General features: G+C 50.5%; 8 protein-coding genes across 8 annotated transcripts; 3 read left to right on the top strand and 5 right to left on the bottom strand.

Annotated features, from left to right (window-relative positions):
• The first annotated feature begins 84 nt into the window (after positions 1 to 84).
• P170DRAFT_434136 (cytochrome oxidase assembly protein SHY1) lies at positions 85 to 1636 on the top strand. Its single transcript, XM_024848651.1, has 4 exons — positions 85 to 440; positions 521 to 1033; positions 1092 to 1197; positions 1248 to 1636. The coding sequence occupies exons 1-4, from the start codon at positions 194 to 196 to the stop codon at positions 1345 to 1347; spliced, it is 966 nt and encodes a 321-aa protein (XP_024707671.1). The 5' UTR covers positions 85 to 193; the 3' UTR covers positions 1348 to 1636.
• On the bottom strand, positions 1239 to 3439 carry P170DRAFT_102162 (uncharacterized protein). Its single transcript, XM_024842273.1, has 5 exons — positions 3059 to 3439; positions 2725 to 2971; positions 2214 to 2637; positions 1569 to 2159; positions 1239 to 1518 (listed from the first exon to the last, which is right to left on the bottom strand). The coding sequence occupies exons 1-5, from the start codon at positions 3143 to 3145 to the stop codon at positions 1419 to 1421; spliced, it is 1449 nt and encodes a 482-aa protein (XP_024707670.1). The 5' UTR covers positions 3146 to 3439; the 3' UTR covers positions 1239 to 1418.
• Positions 3416 to 4332, bottom strand: P170DRAFT_102410 (ankyrin repeat domain-containing protein). The gene is made up of 3 exons (XM_024842274.1): positions 4033 to 4332; positions 3640 to 3933; positions 3416 to 3591 (listed from the first exon to the last, which is right to left on the bottom strand). Exons 1-2 carry the CDS (start codon positions 4292 to 4294, stop codon positions 3749 to 3751), a joined length of 447 nt encoding a protein of 148 aa, XP_024707669.1. The 5' UTR covers positions 4295 to 4332; the 3' UTR covers positions 3416 to 3591; positions 3640 to 3748.
• A 1225-nt stretch (positions 4333 to 5557) lies between these two features.
• On the bottom strand, positions 5558 to 6862 carry P170DRAFT_351595 (uncharacterized protein; the record flags this gene model as incomplete). Its single annotated transcript, XM_024843878.1, has 1 exon — positions 5558 to 6862. A coding segment is annotated over one exon (1305 nt), but the record flags the coding sequence as incomplete, so codon positions are not given.
• Positions 6863 to 6953: 91 nt separating this feature from the next.
• On the bottom strand, positions 6954 to 7878 carry P170DRAFT_348482 (esterase/lipase family protein; the record flags this gene model as incomplete). The annotated part of the gene is made up of 3 exons (XM_024843681.1): positions 6954 to 7124; positions 7216 to 7509; positions 7579 to 7878. Coding segments are annotated over 3 exons (765 nt in total), but the record flags the coding sequence as incomplete, so codon positions are not given.
• A 1731-nt stretch (positions 7879 to 9609) lies between these two features.
• On the bottom strand, positions 9610 to 11041 carry P170DRAFT_352846 (uncharacterized protein; the record flags this gene model as incomplete). Its single annotated transcript, XM_024843942.1, has 2 exons — positions 9610 to 10786; positions 10851 to 11041. 2 exons carry the CDS (start codon positions 11039 to 11041, stop codon positions 9610 to 9612), a joined length of 1368 nt encoding a protein of 455 aa, XP_024707666.1.
• Positions 11042 to 11509: 468 nt separating this feature from the next.
• P170DRAFT_402452 (uncharacterized protein) lies at positions 11510 to 12852 on the top strand. The gene is made up of 5 exons (XM_024846427.1): positions 11510 to 11985; positions 12054 to 12234; positions 12296 to 12394; positions 12460 to 12512; positions 12575 to 12852. The coding sequence occupies exons 1-5, from the start codon at positions 11574 to 11576 to the stop codon at positions 12754 to 12756; spliced, it is 927 nt and encodes a 308-aa protein (XP_024707665.1). The 5' UTR covers positions 11510 to 11573; the 3' UTR covers positions 12757 to 12852.
• Positions 12853 to 13088: 236 nt separating this feature from the next.
• On the top strand, positions 13089 to 14274 carry P170DRAFT_101910 (RNA-binding protein). Its single transcript, XM_024842272.1, has one exon. It carries the CDS (start codon positions 13218 to 13220, stop codon positions 14127 to 14129), a length of 912 nt encoding a protein of 303 aa, XP_024707664.1. The 5' UTR covers positions 13089 to 13217; the 3' UTR covers positions 14130 to 14274.
• The last annotated feature ends 723 nt before the right edge of the window (positions 14275 to 14997 follow it).

Here is a 14997-nt window from a genome sequence, read left to right as displayed (position 1 = left end):
GGGGGCGGAGAGATCGGGGAAAGCATGGAAGCCGCCGATCACGAGCGCCCCTCGGGAATCCCGTCCGCTAAAGATTCCCTCTCTTGTTATTTCCTGACGCAACGAAGGACCGACTGATCCGGCCCAACAACCCGGCATTTCGCTACGTACCAATTCAATCGCCTTGACTGAAACACTCAGACTCTTATAGTCCATGAGGTCCCTCTTTTCGGTCCTCCAGCGGACCGCAACGACGGCCTGGCAGCCCCCAACTGCCGCTGCCCTCCGCGGTCCTCGCGCGGCCTTCAAGCTCGATTCGATCTGCGCTCGTTGTCGTCGCCAGCAGGTCCGATTCAACGGGAATCAAGCGGGCGATGATCCGCGCTGGCTGTCCGTGGTAGATAATCCGTCACAGATTGTTCGGACGGGGAACAAGCATGGGCCGGGGTTGATTATCTTGGGTGAGTATTTGCGTCACCGGTCACCTTTGGAACGGAATCCGACTAGATTATGGATATGGTGCTGACTGGCAATGTCATAGCTTTGATTCCTATTATCTCGTTCGCATTGGGAACCTGGCAGATCCAGCGCCTGGACTGGAAGACCAAAATTATCGCCAAATACGAAGACCGTCTAGTGAAGCCGCCTCTTCCGCTACCGCCGCAGATAGACCCGAGTGCTGTTTCGGAGTTCGATTATCGCAAGGTCTACGCTACGGGTCGACTGAGACATGACCAGGAGATGTTGATCGGGCCGCGCATGCGGGAAGGCGAGGATGGATACATGGTGGTGACGCCTTTGGAGAGAGGCGAGGGACAGAGCACCGTGCTGGTGAACCGGGGCTGGATTTCCAAGAAGCTGAGGAACCAAAAGGATCGAGCTGTTGGGCTGCCTCAGGAGGAGGTTACCGTGGAGGGATTGCTGCGCGAGCCGTGGCAGAAGAATATGTTTACGCCGGAAAACAGGCCGGACAAGGGAGAGTTCTACTTTCCTGACGTCGAGCAGATGGCCGAATTGACTGGCAGCCAGCCGGTGTGGATTGAGCAGACAATGGGTAAGTTTAAGCTATATTCTATGTAACATGCGGCGTGGGCTGATGTGAACCCTGGCAGTTCCGGATATGGTGGAGTTCTATGATCGAACAGCCAAGGGTATTCCGATCGGTCGCGCGGCTGAGGTGAACCTGAGAAACAACCACAGCCAGTACATCTTCACATGGTGAGTCCTTCAAATCTCGACAATAGCGCTCCCCGTGCTGATCTTTGCAGGTACGGATTGTCTTTGGCAACCTCAATCATGCTGTGGATGATTATCCGGAAGAGACCCAACGAGGCCACACGTCGGGTCCGCGCCAACCGGAACTGGTGATTTACCCCTGTTCAGCTTTGTTGCGGGCGTTCGGTTTCGTTAGCTAGGTAGATTTGTATAAAATGTATATTTCATGGCGGCATCGACAGTCTCATATCCTGCAAGAGTTCTTTGGGCAGATGCTTTTGCGCCAGCGAGAACATAGTGGTTGCATTGTTTGTATGGCGTTGTCTACGATATCAGCTTGGGTCAGATCAGATAGAGTAGGACTTCAAACTTACCTTCGAATGAGAGCGGCCACATCACACTCGTCGATCGTCTTCCGTCCCGCGTGTTTGGAATACGCAGCCAGGTCTTCGCTCACTTGCTCGAAATACCATGACGAGGCCTGCTCGATTGCCGCCAAGGTTGCCTTGTTCATCTTGGTTTTGGACCCAGCCCTTGCCGGCGCAAATCGCGTAGCCAGCTTCTTGATGACTCCGGCGGGCATGTTCGGAACGGGGATGCCATGGCGCGAGAGTTTCTTTTGCTTCGAGCCTTGCATGATAGTATCTTCCTCACGCAGCCCTCCTCCAACGATCCCCGGACTTTCGCTCATAGGTGCTGGGGACCAGCGAGGCGACGGGTTCGCGTCTAGATTCGCGTCCATATTCGCGTCCAGATCGACGTCCATGCCGAAGTCAGCAATAGGCTCATTGCCATCATCGCTGTCAGAAGCGAATCCTGTCTCTTCGGGTAAGTCCACGGCTGGAAGTTCGAATCCATCATCATCGTTGATGGCCTGATCCTGATCCAAGTCCTCATTTGCAACCGGGACCGGGGACGGGAAATTGAAGTCCAAATTGAACTTCCCAAGGTCTTCCGTCTCTCCGCTATTCCAGTAATTAGCTCGTGTATCAAGTATCAGAATAAGAGCCGGAACCTACCCCCTATCAAAGGCCCCTTGACTGATAATCGTCTCGTCGGGGTTTTCATCATCCGCAATACCTGTATCATCGCCGTCCTCATCTTCACTCTCTAACCCCGCCTCCCTAAAATTCTCGCTCAATCGAGGCCCGCCAAAGCTCATCATCGACAGTCGCGCTTTTTCTTGATCGGCCGCTCGACGGGGATACTCAACCGTGATATCTTCCTCCTCGAACGCCAACGAAAGCCTAGGCGGACGCGGCTCGGGACTCGCATCATCGTCTTCTTCTTCCGCCACGTCTTCCAGAGGCAACGAAAGCCGAGGCCGTTCCACCTCCGGCTCGTTATCAAGCTCCTCGATCTCGTCTATCTCCGGCTCCGGCTCCGGCTCCGGCTCTGGTATGTGCGGCGAGGACTCAATGGGTTGGGATACAGGCGCGAGGGCTAGTCAGTGGTCAGCGATCATGTCATCATCCTACACCATGTACCCAAGACAAGCGCACGGAGGGGACAATGTAGCGGAAAACTCACCCCTCCCTAAATTCCTTAGAATATCAAACGTCGTCTCCCGCTGCACTTTCACGCTCTTCCGTCGGTCTCTGGCCGGCTTCGCCGCCCGGCGCTGCATCGCGCGGAGTCCATATGGCGTCGAGGGAGCCCCTACGCCCCTATTTCGCGGTGTGCGTCGCGAAGCGGAGCGATTGGCCGAGGGGGTTGTTGATGTCGCGAGGCGGCTGGGGGTGATGGGGTTGTGAGAGTGGAGGGGGAGGCGCTGGAGCTGTTATTCATCCCGAGTTAGCAATTGCCAGCATTTCAGAGATATGCATATCCGAGGGAGATCGGGAGGAAGAGAGAGGGTACATACCCCCGTGAGCGTCGCGTCTCTGTCTCCGAGGGGGGTGGATGCCGAGGCGGGCGACCCGCGACGGCGCGGGTTGGGGGTGGTCGACATGGAAGAAGGCGTGTCTAATTAATGATCGAATGAATGAATATGCATATGCAAAAGCATTAATACATAGATGAGACTCAAACAACAAAATGCAGTCGAGTGGACAAGGACAATGGCACTACCCCCGCGATAGTCGACTGCTAGAGTCAGACGGAGAGGAGCAGGAGGAAGAAGCGCGTCGGGCCCGGGGGAACACCTCACCTGCCTAAATAGGCCTAGCGCCACGCCAGGCGAGAGCCCCCCACATATCAACTTGTATGGAGCTTCGCTCCTTCCAAGATAGAGTCATCAATCAATTTATGAATTTGGTCTGCATAGTGTCCTCCGACATTATCTGGTATGCGACCACAGCGTCCTTCCAAATCTCACTCTCTAATTTTCATTTGTTACCCTCATTTCTCCAGAGTCAAACCCACCGCATGGTAAACATTTGATGCCTAACCCCACCCCTTACACATTAGGAAGAATTGCATTTCTCTAGGTCCCTGAGGTCTTACGACATGCCCAGCAGCCTCCACATTGATGCGATTCCAGCGGTAAAGAGGATGAAATGATCCTACCAGTGAAACATGCCATTGAATATGAGCATCTATGACCCGAGCTTCATCAAAAAATCAAAGACATGCTGCGGGCAAGGGCCCGAAACTGGTCTGCACGGGTATCGAACGATGTGCTGGTAGAAGAGTCCGACCGAAGGCGTCGGGTCATATTCTCTCGATATGCTTCAGGATCAATATCTTTGAGTACGTCACTCGCTTTCTGTCCATCCCAAACTATCTCGTCAGGATGCCCTCGTTCAAGAAGCATATTAGCAATGGCAAACTGCTCAACCAGAAGAGCTAGACGAAGTAGTGTTCTTCCATAAGGGTCTCTCTCGCTCATAGACGCACCACTCTCCAGGAGAAGCTCCACGTTCTCTTTCGGACCGACCTCACAAGCCAGAACGATAGGCGTCCCTCCCCTATAGGAGACATTTATATTAGGGCGGTATGCCATGAGCGTTTGTGTCTTTTGGACGTCTCCCCGTAACAAAGAGGCATGGAGGACACTGAAACCGTCACGTGCGCGGGAGTTGGGGTCAAATCCATTTTCGAGGAAGAAGCGAAATGACCTTACATCTCCTCGAAGAGCTGAATAGAGAAGGAGGTTCATGCCATCAATGTCCTCGACAGAAATATTGGTCCCCTTCTCCATTAAAAGCTTGGCAGTATCGAAATGGCCCCCGCGGATAGCGAAGAACAAAGGTGTGCGGCCGTAACAACATCGGGCATTCAGGTTTGCTCCATATTCAAGAAGAAGTTCACATTGATCTTCTTTACCCTCGGCAGCTGCGCAGTGCAAAGGCGTTGTGTTATCCAGATACCCGAGATTGGGGTCTTCCCCCTTCTGGAGTAAAGAAACAATGTCCTCCTGCCAACCTAGCTCGATCGCTGTGATCAGATCCGGCTTTCCCACATGTCTACATATAATTAGTATTGCCTCTTTCAAACCCTCGAAATGTGCCCGACGCAACGCGAAGCGCACATTGGTCCCCTTGGTCATGAGATACTCGATAACTTCGAGATATCCGGCCGCTTGTTCTTCATCGGTGTGGTCTCCCCATCTAGGCTCATACAATGCCAAGGCAATGGGTAGGCGACCAATTTTATCTTTTTGGTTGACTTTTGCCCCGTAGCTGGTTAGGAGCCTCGCGATGTCTTTCCTTTCCCGGACAAGATGAAGAGGTGCCATTCCCACATAATCCCCCAAAGTTGGCCTTGCTCCAGCCTCTAGTAGCACTTGAGCAACATCGATGTGGCCATAAAGAACAGCTTCATGCAATGGCGTCCTTAACGTATGATCCTGGACATCTACCTTTGCACCGGCTCCAATTAAAAGCTTAGTATCCGTCACAAGGTTATGCTGAGCTGCAAAATGTAGCGCGGTGCGACCATGATTGTCCAAGGCATCCACATCAGTCGTCTGCGACATAATCTCAAGTAAGACATGCAAGTTAAAGGCCATGCAGATACGTAGGGCACTCAAATGAGAATATTCGGTGCACGGACCACTGCCCCAGTAAACCGAAAGCCAATTCATGAAATATGGATTTCCCGCATCCAACAAAGGCACGATGCTAGCAAGATCATTTTGAATATCCGCTTGATAAACATGCTTTAGCCAGTGCACTGCAGCGTAGGCTATAAAGGGGTATTTTGTTGTGTGCTCCCTTAGTGCGTCCTTCGGTTTTATTGGAATAGTGCTTTCTGGTTGGGCAACTTGTGCATGCTCTTCGAAAAGTGTCGCCATTGTGTACCCCGACCACCTGTGGTTGCAATCCCATGACACGCTGTTGCACTCTTTGGAACGCCAGTCAATAGTCCTTGCAGTATGTGCCAGCTCAATTATCAAGGGCTCTTCGGCAAATTCTTTGAGTTGAAGGTAGCGAACACAAATGTCGGCTAGTTGCTTATGAGCCTCCAATGCAGAAAATGAGGAGCCCCATTCGTCCACTTTGCTTCCTAAGGTTCTGGAGGATCGACCTTTTCTGAGAAGAAAATCCCGTGCTGTTTCGTGAAGAAAGTATACCCTCCCATTCTGTACGGTCACGAAAAGTCCAGTGACCTGTCGTACAAATTCCTCTCTAGGCCTTGCCCCTTCAAGGTCTAGATCACTAAACCGGGAAGTCCTCTCGCTGACTTCTAAGGCGGCGTCAATTTCGGACAGGGTCAATGGTCGTTCTGCGGCCAGAATCAGTGATAACACTTTCCTCGCTTGCGACTTGTCCCTAACTCCTGCTAAGATCTTTTCGTACGCCTCATTAACGGTCTGCGGGAGGTTGTCGATAACAGCAAATGCTTTCCTTTCCGATTTTCCGGGCATCTGTCGAATTTCCACCAGGACTAGGGTGATCCACAGGTACGTTCGCTCTTGAGAAGTCGCTAGTCGCTCGATTAACCTGTTCTGGACATGTTCTGAAAGGCCAATTTCGTGACAGATTTCGGTAATTTGTGCCTTTGTGAAAAGACTAAGTTCATCACTGACCTTGTCGGTATTGGCATTTCCATCGATATGGTACCCATTTGTTTGCCGAAGTAGAGAACTTAGTTTTCTCTTGATTTTGTTATATGGGCGGCTGGACACCAGAAACTTTATCCTTGGAGAATTGCAACACCCCTGCTCTGAAAGCTCGACAATCGTCTTAATAAGCTGGTGTAGGAGCTCTGTTTGTTCTGGCTCCTGGCATTCGTCAACAGCATCTAGAAGACAAATAACCTCAGTCTTCCTAGATACTTTGACTTTCGACATATCTGTGAAAATGCGCAAAAGTCTGCTACCCATGCTAACTAGGCTAGATCCATGGCGGTCGTACTCTTTTTCCAACTCGTTTATCCACTGTGGGAATACCGTGAAGAGCTGATGCAGAATTGCCGAGAATGCATGCGACAGGTCCCGTTGCTCAAGGTCCCCATCCGCTTTGAAGAAGAAATAGCATACACAGCTGGATGTCGATGGCTGGAAGGTATCGGCCAGATGCCTCATCAGGACTGACTTTCCACACCCAGGGTCAAAAGACAACCAGAGGAGGCAGCTTTTATCTGAAGTTCGCCAGGCATGGTATTGTTCGTGCGTTAGGAACCATTGGCAAGTCCCTGGATACGCTGGAGAAATTCGATCTTTATGGACTTCGTAGTCAAATCTGCCGAGCTTTTGGAACAGTAGTAACATTCTGCTATCCATTGGAGTACTTGTATGCCCTAATATGTTATCAAAGTAGAGTTAGAAATCGCAAACAGAAACTGCACCTTTCGAAGAACGATTATGAGCCGCCTCACGTACTCGATTGCCCAAAAGAGACTAACTCCATCAAAGCGTCCCATACAGGCATGTACCTTTCTTCTTCATCTTGCGAGAACTTGCAGATTGTTCGGTGATCAGAGCTATCAAGAGGCAGAACGAGTTCGTTCGGTAGATTCATGGCGGCAGAATCCCGGTCAACAATCTGTATAAACAGGAAAATCAGTGCTCCAGGAACAGATACACCTACAGACACACTTGCTTCACTAGCGGAGTGAATGGAAAAGGAGACTTACGATTTGGTTCATGAACTTTTCAGTTTCATGGAACGTTCTGATCTGCAGATGCTTTGCCCGGTGTACGAAGTCTCGAGATATATCCATCCAGACTGTTGAATTGCGCTGAAGACTGTCCAAAAAATTATTGTTTCCCAACGACCCTCCCGACAGGAGCTGAAAGGTGCGAACTGGCAGCTTTGCCCAGGATGCCAGGTCTGCGCCTCTATGAGGAACGCCCAGGAAAAGACACCCTTTGATTTGGTCGAGCAGTCTGCCGTACCGATCACTGTTATTCCAGGCAATATTTAATGCCTAGAAGGACGAAGCGTTTTAGAATATAGGTGACAAGTATATGCTGGGCAAGGAAGCATTGCTCGTTACCTTCTTCACCACCAGACCCCCAAGGCTGTGCGCTATGAATACTATTGTCGGCGATTGGTTGTCCATCTTCCGTACGGCGTTGTATATGCCCTCGATTAGTATCTCTGCGACTTGTTGAATGTCGTTGACCGATTGGGTAGCGAAAATGTTAGAGTTGTAGCCAAACGACAATATTCTGGCAACAATGCCGGCCTCTTCAAGCAGTCCAGGACCTATGGACGACTCAACCCAGTTCCAATTATCTTTCTCTGACTCCCATGTCCTGAGCCAGTTTCCTCCCAGTCCATGGACGGCGACGATTCTTGACTTATTGTGAGCCCGGGGTGACTTTAATACGGGTTGGTTACGCACACAGTTGACGCAGCCTTGTTCGTTTCTTCGTCTTTAAGGACATCAAAAAGCCCACTTATGGGTTGTTCTCCGGTACGCTCGCCCTGCTCGAGCTGTCAGCCCAGTTGATCGTATGTGACAGGGTATGGGAGAAGGGAGATGCAGCTTGAATACGTGCCTTTTTTCCGCCAGAATCACCAACGCCACCATCAGCGGGACTTTTGCGACCTCTGTGGCGAGAGTGGCCCTTCATCAATACCTTATTGAAGAACGACATGCTGAGGGTTCTCTTCGAGGATGGTGGTGTAGTCAGTATGCTCAAGCCTAGAAGGCTGGAAATGGGAGGGTTTATTAAACTTGTGACCTCAGCTCTCAGCCTCGTGGTTCAGACATTGGGCTGCCAGCATCTCATATTCTATTCGCTGCCTCGTGCAGGGGATATGTGCTAGTACACAGCACATGCGTCTGTGGGCGCGTGATATACTCCATATAGCGCCCGATGGATCCCGAACATCCGCGCATGTTCCTCGGGTCATCCAAAGGTATAATGCGCAAGAAAACACTGTTACAATAAGGCCACTGTTTTCAAAGCTCTTAATATCACTCACATCTTCATAGTCCTCTCTTACTATACCTTTGAGCAGTAAGAATCGCAGTAGATGTCGGAGACAGGGAGACCTATTTATATATGAGAGCGGGCTGATGAGTATTAAATAGCCTATCGGAGCATCTGTTTACGTATTCCCCCGCCCCAACGAGGCTTCTTTTTCTCCCTTCGACGTGTCATGATCACCTTTGGAAGGAGATCTTTTCCCCACATTTTCGCGGGTCTCACGTAGCTATATCTAGTTGAGTTCATCTCGAGGAACCATATAAATGGTTAACGTTTACAATAGTCACTAGTCTGGAAGGGCGGATTCGTCAATAACCATCAGTACGAAGGTACCTACGTAGGTAACACTCATGCTACTTTCGTACTGATTCTTGCATTCTAGATTACAGAGAGCTCGAGGCTGTCACGAAAGCGGGAGACCGACGGCTATACCGTAATGGAGCTAGGTACCTTAGTCCGTTTTACGTTGTGGTCCGGGAATGAAGTCAAAAGAGTATAGAGGTATAACTGATTTCGAATGTCACTGTGTGTGACGGATTTATTATTGCTCAGCCTCGCAGGCGGGCTCACGCTGCGACCCCTCTTTTCAGCCTCGTAAACAACGCACCCATTCTCGAAGGCAGAACACCGGAGGAATCCAGGTTCCTCGCCATTTTGTGATGATTTGAATGTTGATGGCTCGGGGATGCCAGAATCATATCCATATCCGCAATTTGGGGAGCAGATGCGAAGCGGATTTGGATTTTCGCGGATGCTGCCGCAGCCTAATTATTATTAGACAAGTTATTACCGCTATTAAGCTCGGACTCGTTAGCCGATAATATACCGGAGACATTATCCTTATTTAAGAAGATAATAGACCGCTTGTCCGGTCATTCTCATCTTCGGATACAGGCACAGAGAGTTGGGAGGGGGTTGGTGGAAGTGTTATAGAATAAGGAAACGGTCCAAGCTGGTGTTGTCTCTCCAGCCGTGTTGAATACTTTATTAGCTACCTAGAATTATTGTCAGCAAAGAACATGGTAACCCCTGTGTTCTTGGTAATGCGGTTCAACTATTCTTGTATAAAGGATCACCCGCAGCCCTAATCAACGATGATATACTGGCGGACCCAGCTCAAAACTAAACTCTTTCAAATGCGGCGAAGCCTTCCATCTTGCCAAAAGCTGCCCATTCTCCACCAAGATCTGCTGTAGCATCTTTCGCCTCTCCTTTGCATCAGGCCACACCCCCTCCCATAGCCTCACATATGGCTTCACAACCCCCAAGGCCTCCCGCAGCCACAATCTGGCCCTTTCCTTAATCCGACCACTCTGCACCATTCCCATCTCCAGCTCCTGAAGAAGATCTTCCCTTTCCCGCCCTGTTTTCACCGCAGCCCGCATCACCCCGAGCAATATATGTGACCGCACTGCAAAGTCCAACTTATCCAGGTGCTCCACACCTACTGTTTCCTCTACTGCAACAGCAGCCAGAAACTCGATCTCCTCCTCACTACCAAGCTCCCCATCCCATCCCCTCCACCACGCATACGACGAGATCCCGCCATCCGGATGTCCACAAAATATGATCTCGCTCTTCCACACGCCATCCTCCACATCCGGCTCAACAACCCCCTTCTGTTCCCAGCTTGCCTCCCACAGCTGCACCGAGTACTTCCTTTCCCACTCATACATATCATGAAACCCCTGCGCCGCAAGTATCCCGAAGCCGTTCTCATTCCACCTTGTTGGGGACGGCACCTCGGTTCTGGTGCGTGCCTTAAGGTATGGGGCCACCATATACTCCAGCCAGAAGCGCGCCTGCGTTTCTGAGTAGGGCCGCACGCTCGGGTGCGCCTTGCGCTGGCGGATGATGGTTGTCTCGAGCGTGCTGAGGGCTATATCGGTGAGAGTTGCGAGCGGAAGCAAAGGTTGTCTAAGGTATGTACGTGCGACGTTATGGGCCCAGCGTGGGAGTTTCGTGACATGTGGACTACCGCCGACGTGAGGTCGCTCGCGAATCGGTATGTCCAGCGGGTGGTTTGAGTCTGGGAGATCTTGGAGGTCAGGCAGGCGGTAGAAGCGGGCTGTGGTCTTCTGTTTCAAGAATGGCTCGGAGTAATATTCCCGCCAGACGGAGGGGTGCAGGAGTGCGTGGTGCTCGGTGTAGAACGTATTAAATCCGTCGAGGGTTTCGAAGAGGCCGTCGATTGGGTCGGAGGATCTGTGGACGGTGAGGTAGAGGGCTGCAGCGATCTGGGCCAGGTAGAACATATCCAGGGTGCTGTGGTTGTGAAGGTTAGTATCGTAGTTCCTAGGCGGGGATGGATAGTAGATAAATAACTAACCGATTGAACCTCAACTCGCCCTCGCCGAATGACCATCCATGCGTGTGCAGCTTCTCGATCACATCAAATACACCCTGACCATTCCACAGCGGCTCATCCATATAGATCCATGCTATCCGTAACAATTGATCATGGCTGTTGACAGGCACCACGCCGTTTTCAACATCGGTGAGGAACTTCTGAGCGCACATGGCAAGCCTCCAAAAATGGCAGAATGAAAGATGGGAGGTAGAAGTTGGGTTGAGACCAGGGGTCCGAGGGGACTCTTATATGCTCTCTCCGCTACACCCCACTGTTGATGTAGCTAAAGCAGATAGGGAGTGATTATAATAGATAATAATGAAAGAATTAAGATTCCGGCGGTAAAAAATAGTAAATTAATAGATGATTTCCTTACATACTGTTTTTATTTTATTAAATATTTATATACATCTAAATATTATACATTTTTATCATCTTTTTCGTCTCTGAATAAGACTTTATTGCCTGTAGTGGCTTTGTTGACCTTGCGGAGGTCTTCATGTTGCATTGATCAACGCGGTGGAGCAGCAGTTCTGATTGGCCCGTTCCTTATCGATAAGATGTGCTGACTCAGCATAAAAAGTTGTGCCGGCGAAGACTCCGACTCCGATGCGACGAATGCGACAAGCAATCTGACTCTCTCCTCCGTTGTCTTTGCTTCCTGTCTTGCATTTATCTTACTATACTCAACTCAGCGAAACCATGTCCGCAGAACCAACCACCCCCAACCCCTCCGGCCTCGCCGCCAAGGTCGACAAGAAGCGCAAGCGCCAGGCCGAGGACTCTACCTCGAAGGAGAACAAGGCGGAGTCTGCACCCACGGAGAAAGCCGACGGACCGAGCAAGAAGAAGCAGAAGAACGACAAGAAGAAGGGCAAAGGAAAGGGCAAGGGCGACAAGAAGGACAAGAAGCCCAAAGATGATGGCGCCGAGGCCGACAAGCCCAAGCCCAAGCCTAAGACCAACGACTCCAAGGAAACAGAGGTGAAGGGCAGTGTGGACGAGGCGATTGGCAAGATGGACGGCCGACTACTGGCGGACCACTTTGTGCAGAAGGCCAAGAGACATAACAAGGAGCTGACGGCGGTCGAGTTGAGTGATCTGAGTGTTCCGGGTATGTTCTCCGTTTGACTTTGGTTGAGGGTACATGGTACTGGATAACGTGCTAATTTTGATACACAGATACTGCATTCCTGGATACTTCCTCATTCAACGAAGCCCGGCAACTAGGCTCGCTACCCGCCTTCATCAAGGCATTTAACCCGACCAAGGGTTCGGATCCGTCCAAGGCATCAGAGGAGAAGGGCACGCCGCATACGCTGGTTGTTTCGTCGGCGGCGCTCCGAGCTGCTGATGTAGTACGGTACGCTTATCTCATGCCGTATACTTCCAATTGACCCAAAATAACTAACTCGTACATACAGAGCTCTTCGCACATTCCAAACCAAAGAATCGCCCATTGGCAAGCTGTTCGCCAAACACATCAAGCTCGGAGAAGCCAAGCAGTTCCTTGAGCGTGCTAGGTATGTTCCTTCGCTCTTCCTGTTATTCCCTCACAACGAACCATCATACTAACCTCGACGAACAGAGTGGCCATCGGCGCAGGCACCCCCGCTCGTATATCCGATCTGATCGACTCTGGTACCAACCCTCTTCTCTACCCTAAACTCGAGGCAAAGCATCAAACTGACTGTGAAAAACAGGATCTCTCAAGCTGGACGAGCTCAAAACCATCATCATTGACGGATCCTACGTGGATCAAAAACAGCGCGGTATCTTCGACATGAAGGAGACCCATCTGCCGCTGCTCCAATTACTCACGAAGCCCGAGCTGCGGGAACGGTACGGCGCGAAGGAGAAGGGGATCCAGCTGCTGGTGTTCTGATTGATGTATATTCTAAAAGTTCTGTTGGCGTTGTCTGGTTCGTAGCTATACATACTTCTTCTCATACTACACACTACACATTATGTGCGTGCATGCATATAAATGTTGGTTTGGTTGATGCTTGATCCTTCTAGTCAGTCAAAGTACAACAGACCTAACATAGACACCTAAATCCCTGAATCACCTAAAAAGAAGGACTAACCCCCTCGATCTACCTACTTCTACTCCGAGTAAATCTACAAGTAAACAGACCCACCAGAGCCACACCGCCCAGACTGTCCCCGTCGTCCGCCCGGCAAAAAAAGCAAATTTCCGAAATTTTGCCCGGCGTTCTTGCACATCACTCGACTTTTATTTCTACTTTTTATACGTTATCTTCTTTTTTATTTCAAACTTTTTCGCTCATTTGCGGCTCCTCGACTGTCGTCATCTACTCTACTCCGTATCGTCAGCTATACACAATGAGCGACAAGAAGCGCAAGAACGACCCCGAGGAGGCCGTCCAGCCTGAGGGCAAGAAGGCGAGAAAGGAAGAAAAGAAGGAGAAGAAAGAGAAGAAGGAGCGCAAGGAGAAGGCGCAGGATGTCGTTGAGGAAGTGAAGGAGGAGAAGAAGGAGAAGAAAGAAAAGAAAGACAAGAAGGAGAAAAAAGAGAAGAAGGTGAAGGCTGAGGAGCAGGAGGAGCAGGAGCCGGAGCCGAAGGAGGAGAAGGCGGAAAAGAAAGCGAAGAAGGAGAAAAAAGAGAAGAAAGACAAGAAAGAGAAGAAGGAAAAGCGCGACGTGAACGGCTCCGAAGAGCAGCAGCAAGAAGCCCCCGACGCGGACGCAATGGACGTTGACGAGCAACAAGAACAACCGGCCAAGGAGAAGAAGTCGAAGAAGGACAAGAAATCGAAAAAGGAGAAGAAGGAAAAGACCTCCGACGAGCAGGAACAAGAAGAGCCGACGGCTGGATCGCAACCCGCTGAGAAGCAGAACCGATTCATTGTCTTCGTTGGTAGGTCTACCAATATTCAAAACACTGTCGCAATCCATGTCTTACCCTCTAACTTCTTCCCAGGAAACCTCCCCTACTCGGCCAACGCGGAGTCCCTGAAGAACCATTTCGCGAAGAACCCGCCCGCCTCGGTGCGCGTGGCCACGGAGAAAGAGAAGCCCACCAAGTGTCGCGGCTTCGGCTTTATCGAGTTCGACCATTTCGATCGCATGAAGACCTGTCTGAAACTGTACCATCACTCTATGTTCGACGACGGAAAGTACCCGCCTCGACGGATCAATGTTGAACTGACGTACGTCCTCCCCTCTGCCTTTCCTTTCCGTTTATACCTTTTCGGTTGCATTGCATACCCTTACGGTGTCACCGGTCCAATTTAATCCCCCACTAACGCACAACGTCTTTCCTGCAGGGCCGGCGGCGGAGGTAAATCGAACCACCGCAAAGCCAAGATCGAAGCCAAGAACAAGAAGCTGGCCGAGGAGCGCCAAAACAGCCTGCACAAGGAGAAGGAGCGCAAGACGCAGGTCGAAGAGACCGGGGCCGACGACTTTGCCGGTGTGCATCCTAGTCGGAGGAACTTTATGTCTTAGGCTGAGGCTTAGCTTACTTGGCTCGCTGAAGCTGAAAGCCTGGATGGGGAATTATTCGAGATTATTGTCACCGTCATTCATGCCCCTTTCGTATAAAGAGACGGCGTTTGCTGCATGAGCTGTCTGCTTTCTGGTCGCTGATGAGATGGTTTGGCTAGAAAAAAGTATTTATTTGGTTTTCTGTTTTCTTCGTGTTCAATGCCGAGATATCCTTTGCGTTCTGTTGGATTCTGTGGACATACTTGACGAGACGAGAGCATGTGAATAAGGAAGATATAGATATGCAAGTGTCATCGTTTCAGATCCTATGCATGCATACCTCTTCAGACATCGGGCTTTCAACACACTGCAGTGAAAACGAAGCTCTACATTGTGCTCAGTACTTGACAATCAACGCGGAGAAACCAAGCAATCCAGGACACCAAAAAAGGATAACGAGACAGAAAACACAGCAGTCGCTACCCATGTCGACATTCATTGCGTGATATTGTATGGCATGTTACATCTTTATACTGCATTATGAAGAAGCGAGGGAGTCAAGAAAAAAAAAAGTTTGGAAAAAAGGGTCGGGATAAATGGAAGGGCGTCCTGCTAACCCTGGGGGAGGAGAAAAGCATCAAGGGTCATGGCAACCAAGAGATGGAGAAAATGGAAA

Source organism: Aspergillus steynii, assembly GCF_002849105.1.
Source record: "Aspergillus steynii IBT 23096 chromosome Unknown P170scaffold_2, whole genome shotgun sequence".
NCBI classification, from domain to species: Eukaryota; Fungi; Ascomycota; class Eurotiomycetes; order Eurotiales; family Aspergillaceae; genus Aspergillus; species Aspergillus steynii.
This window is presented reverse-complemented; position numbering and strand designations above follow the sequence as displayed.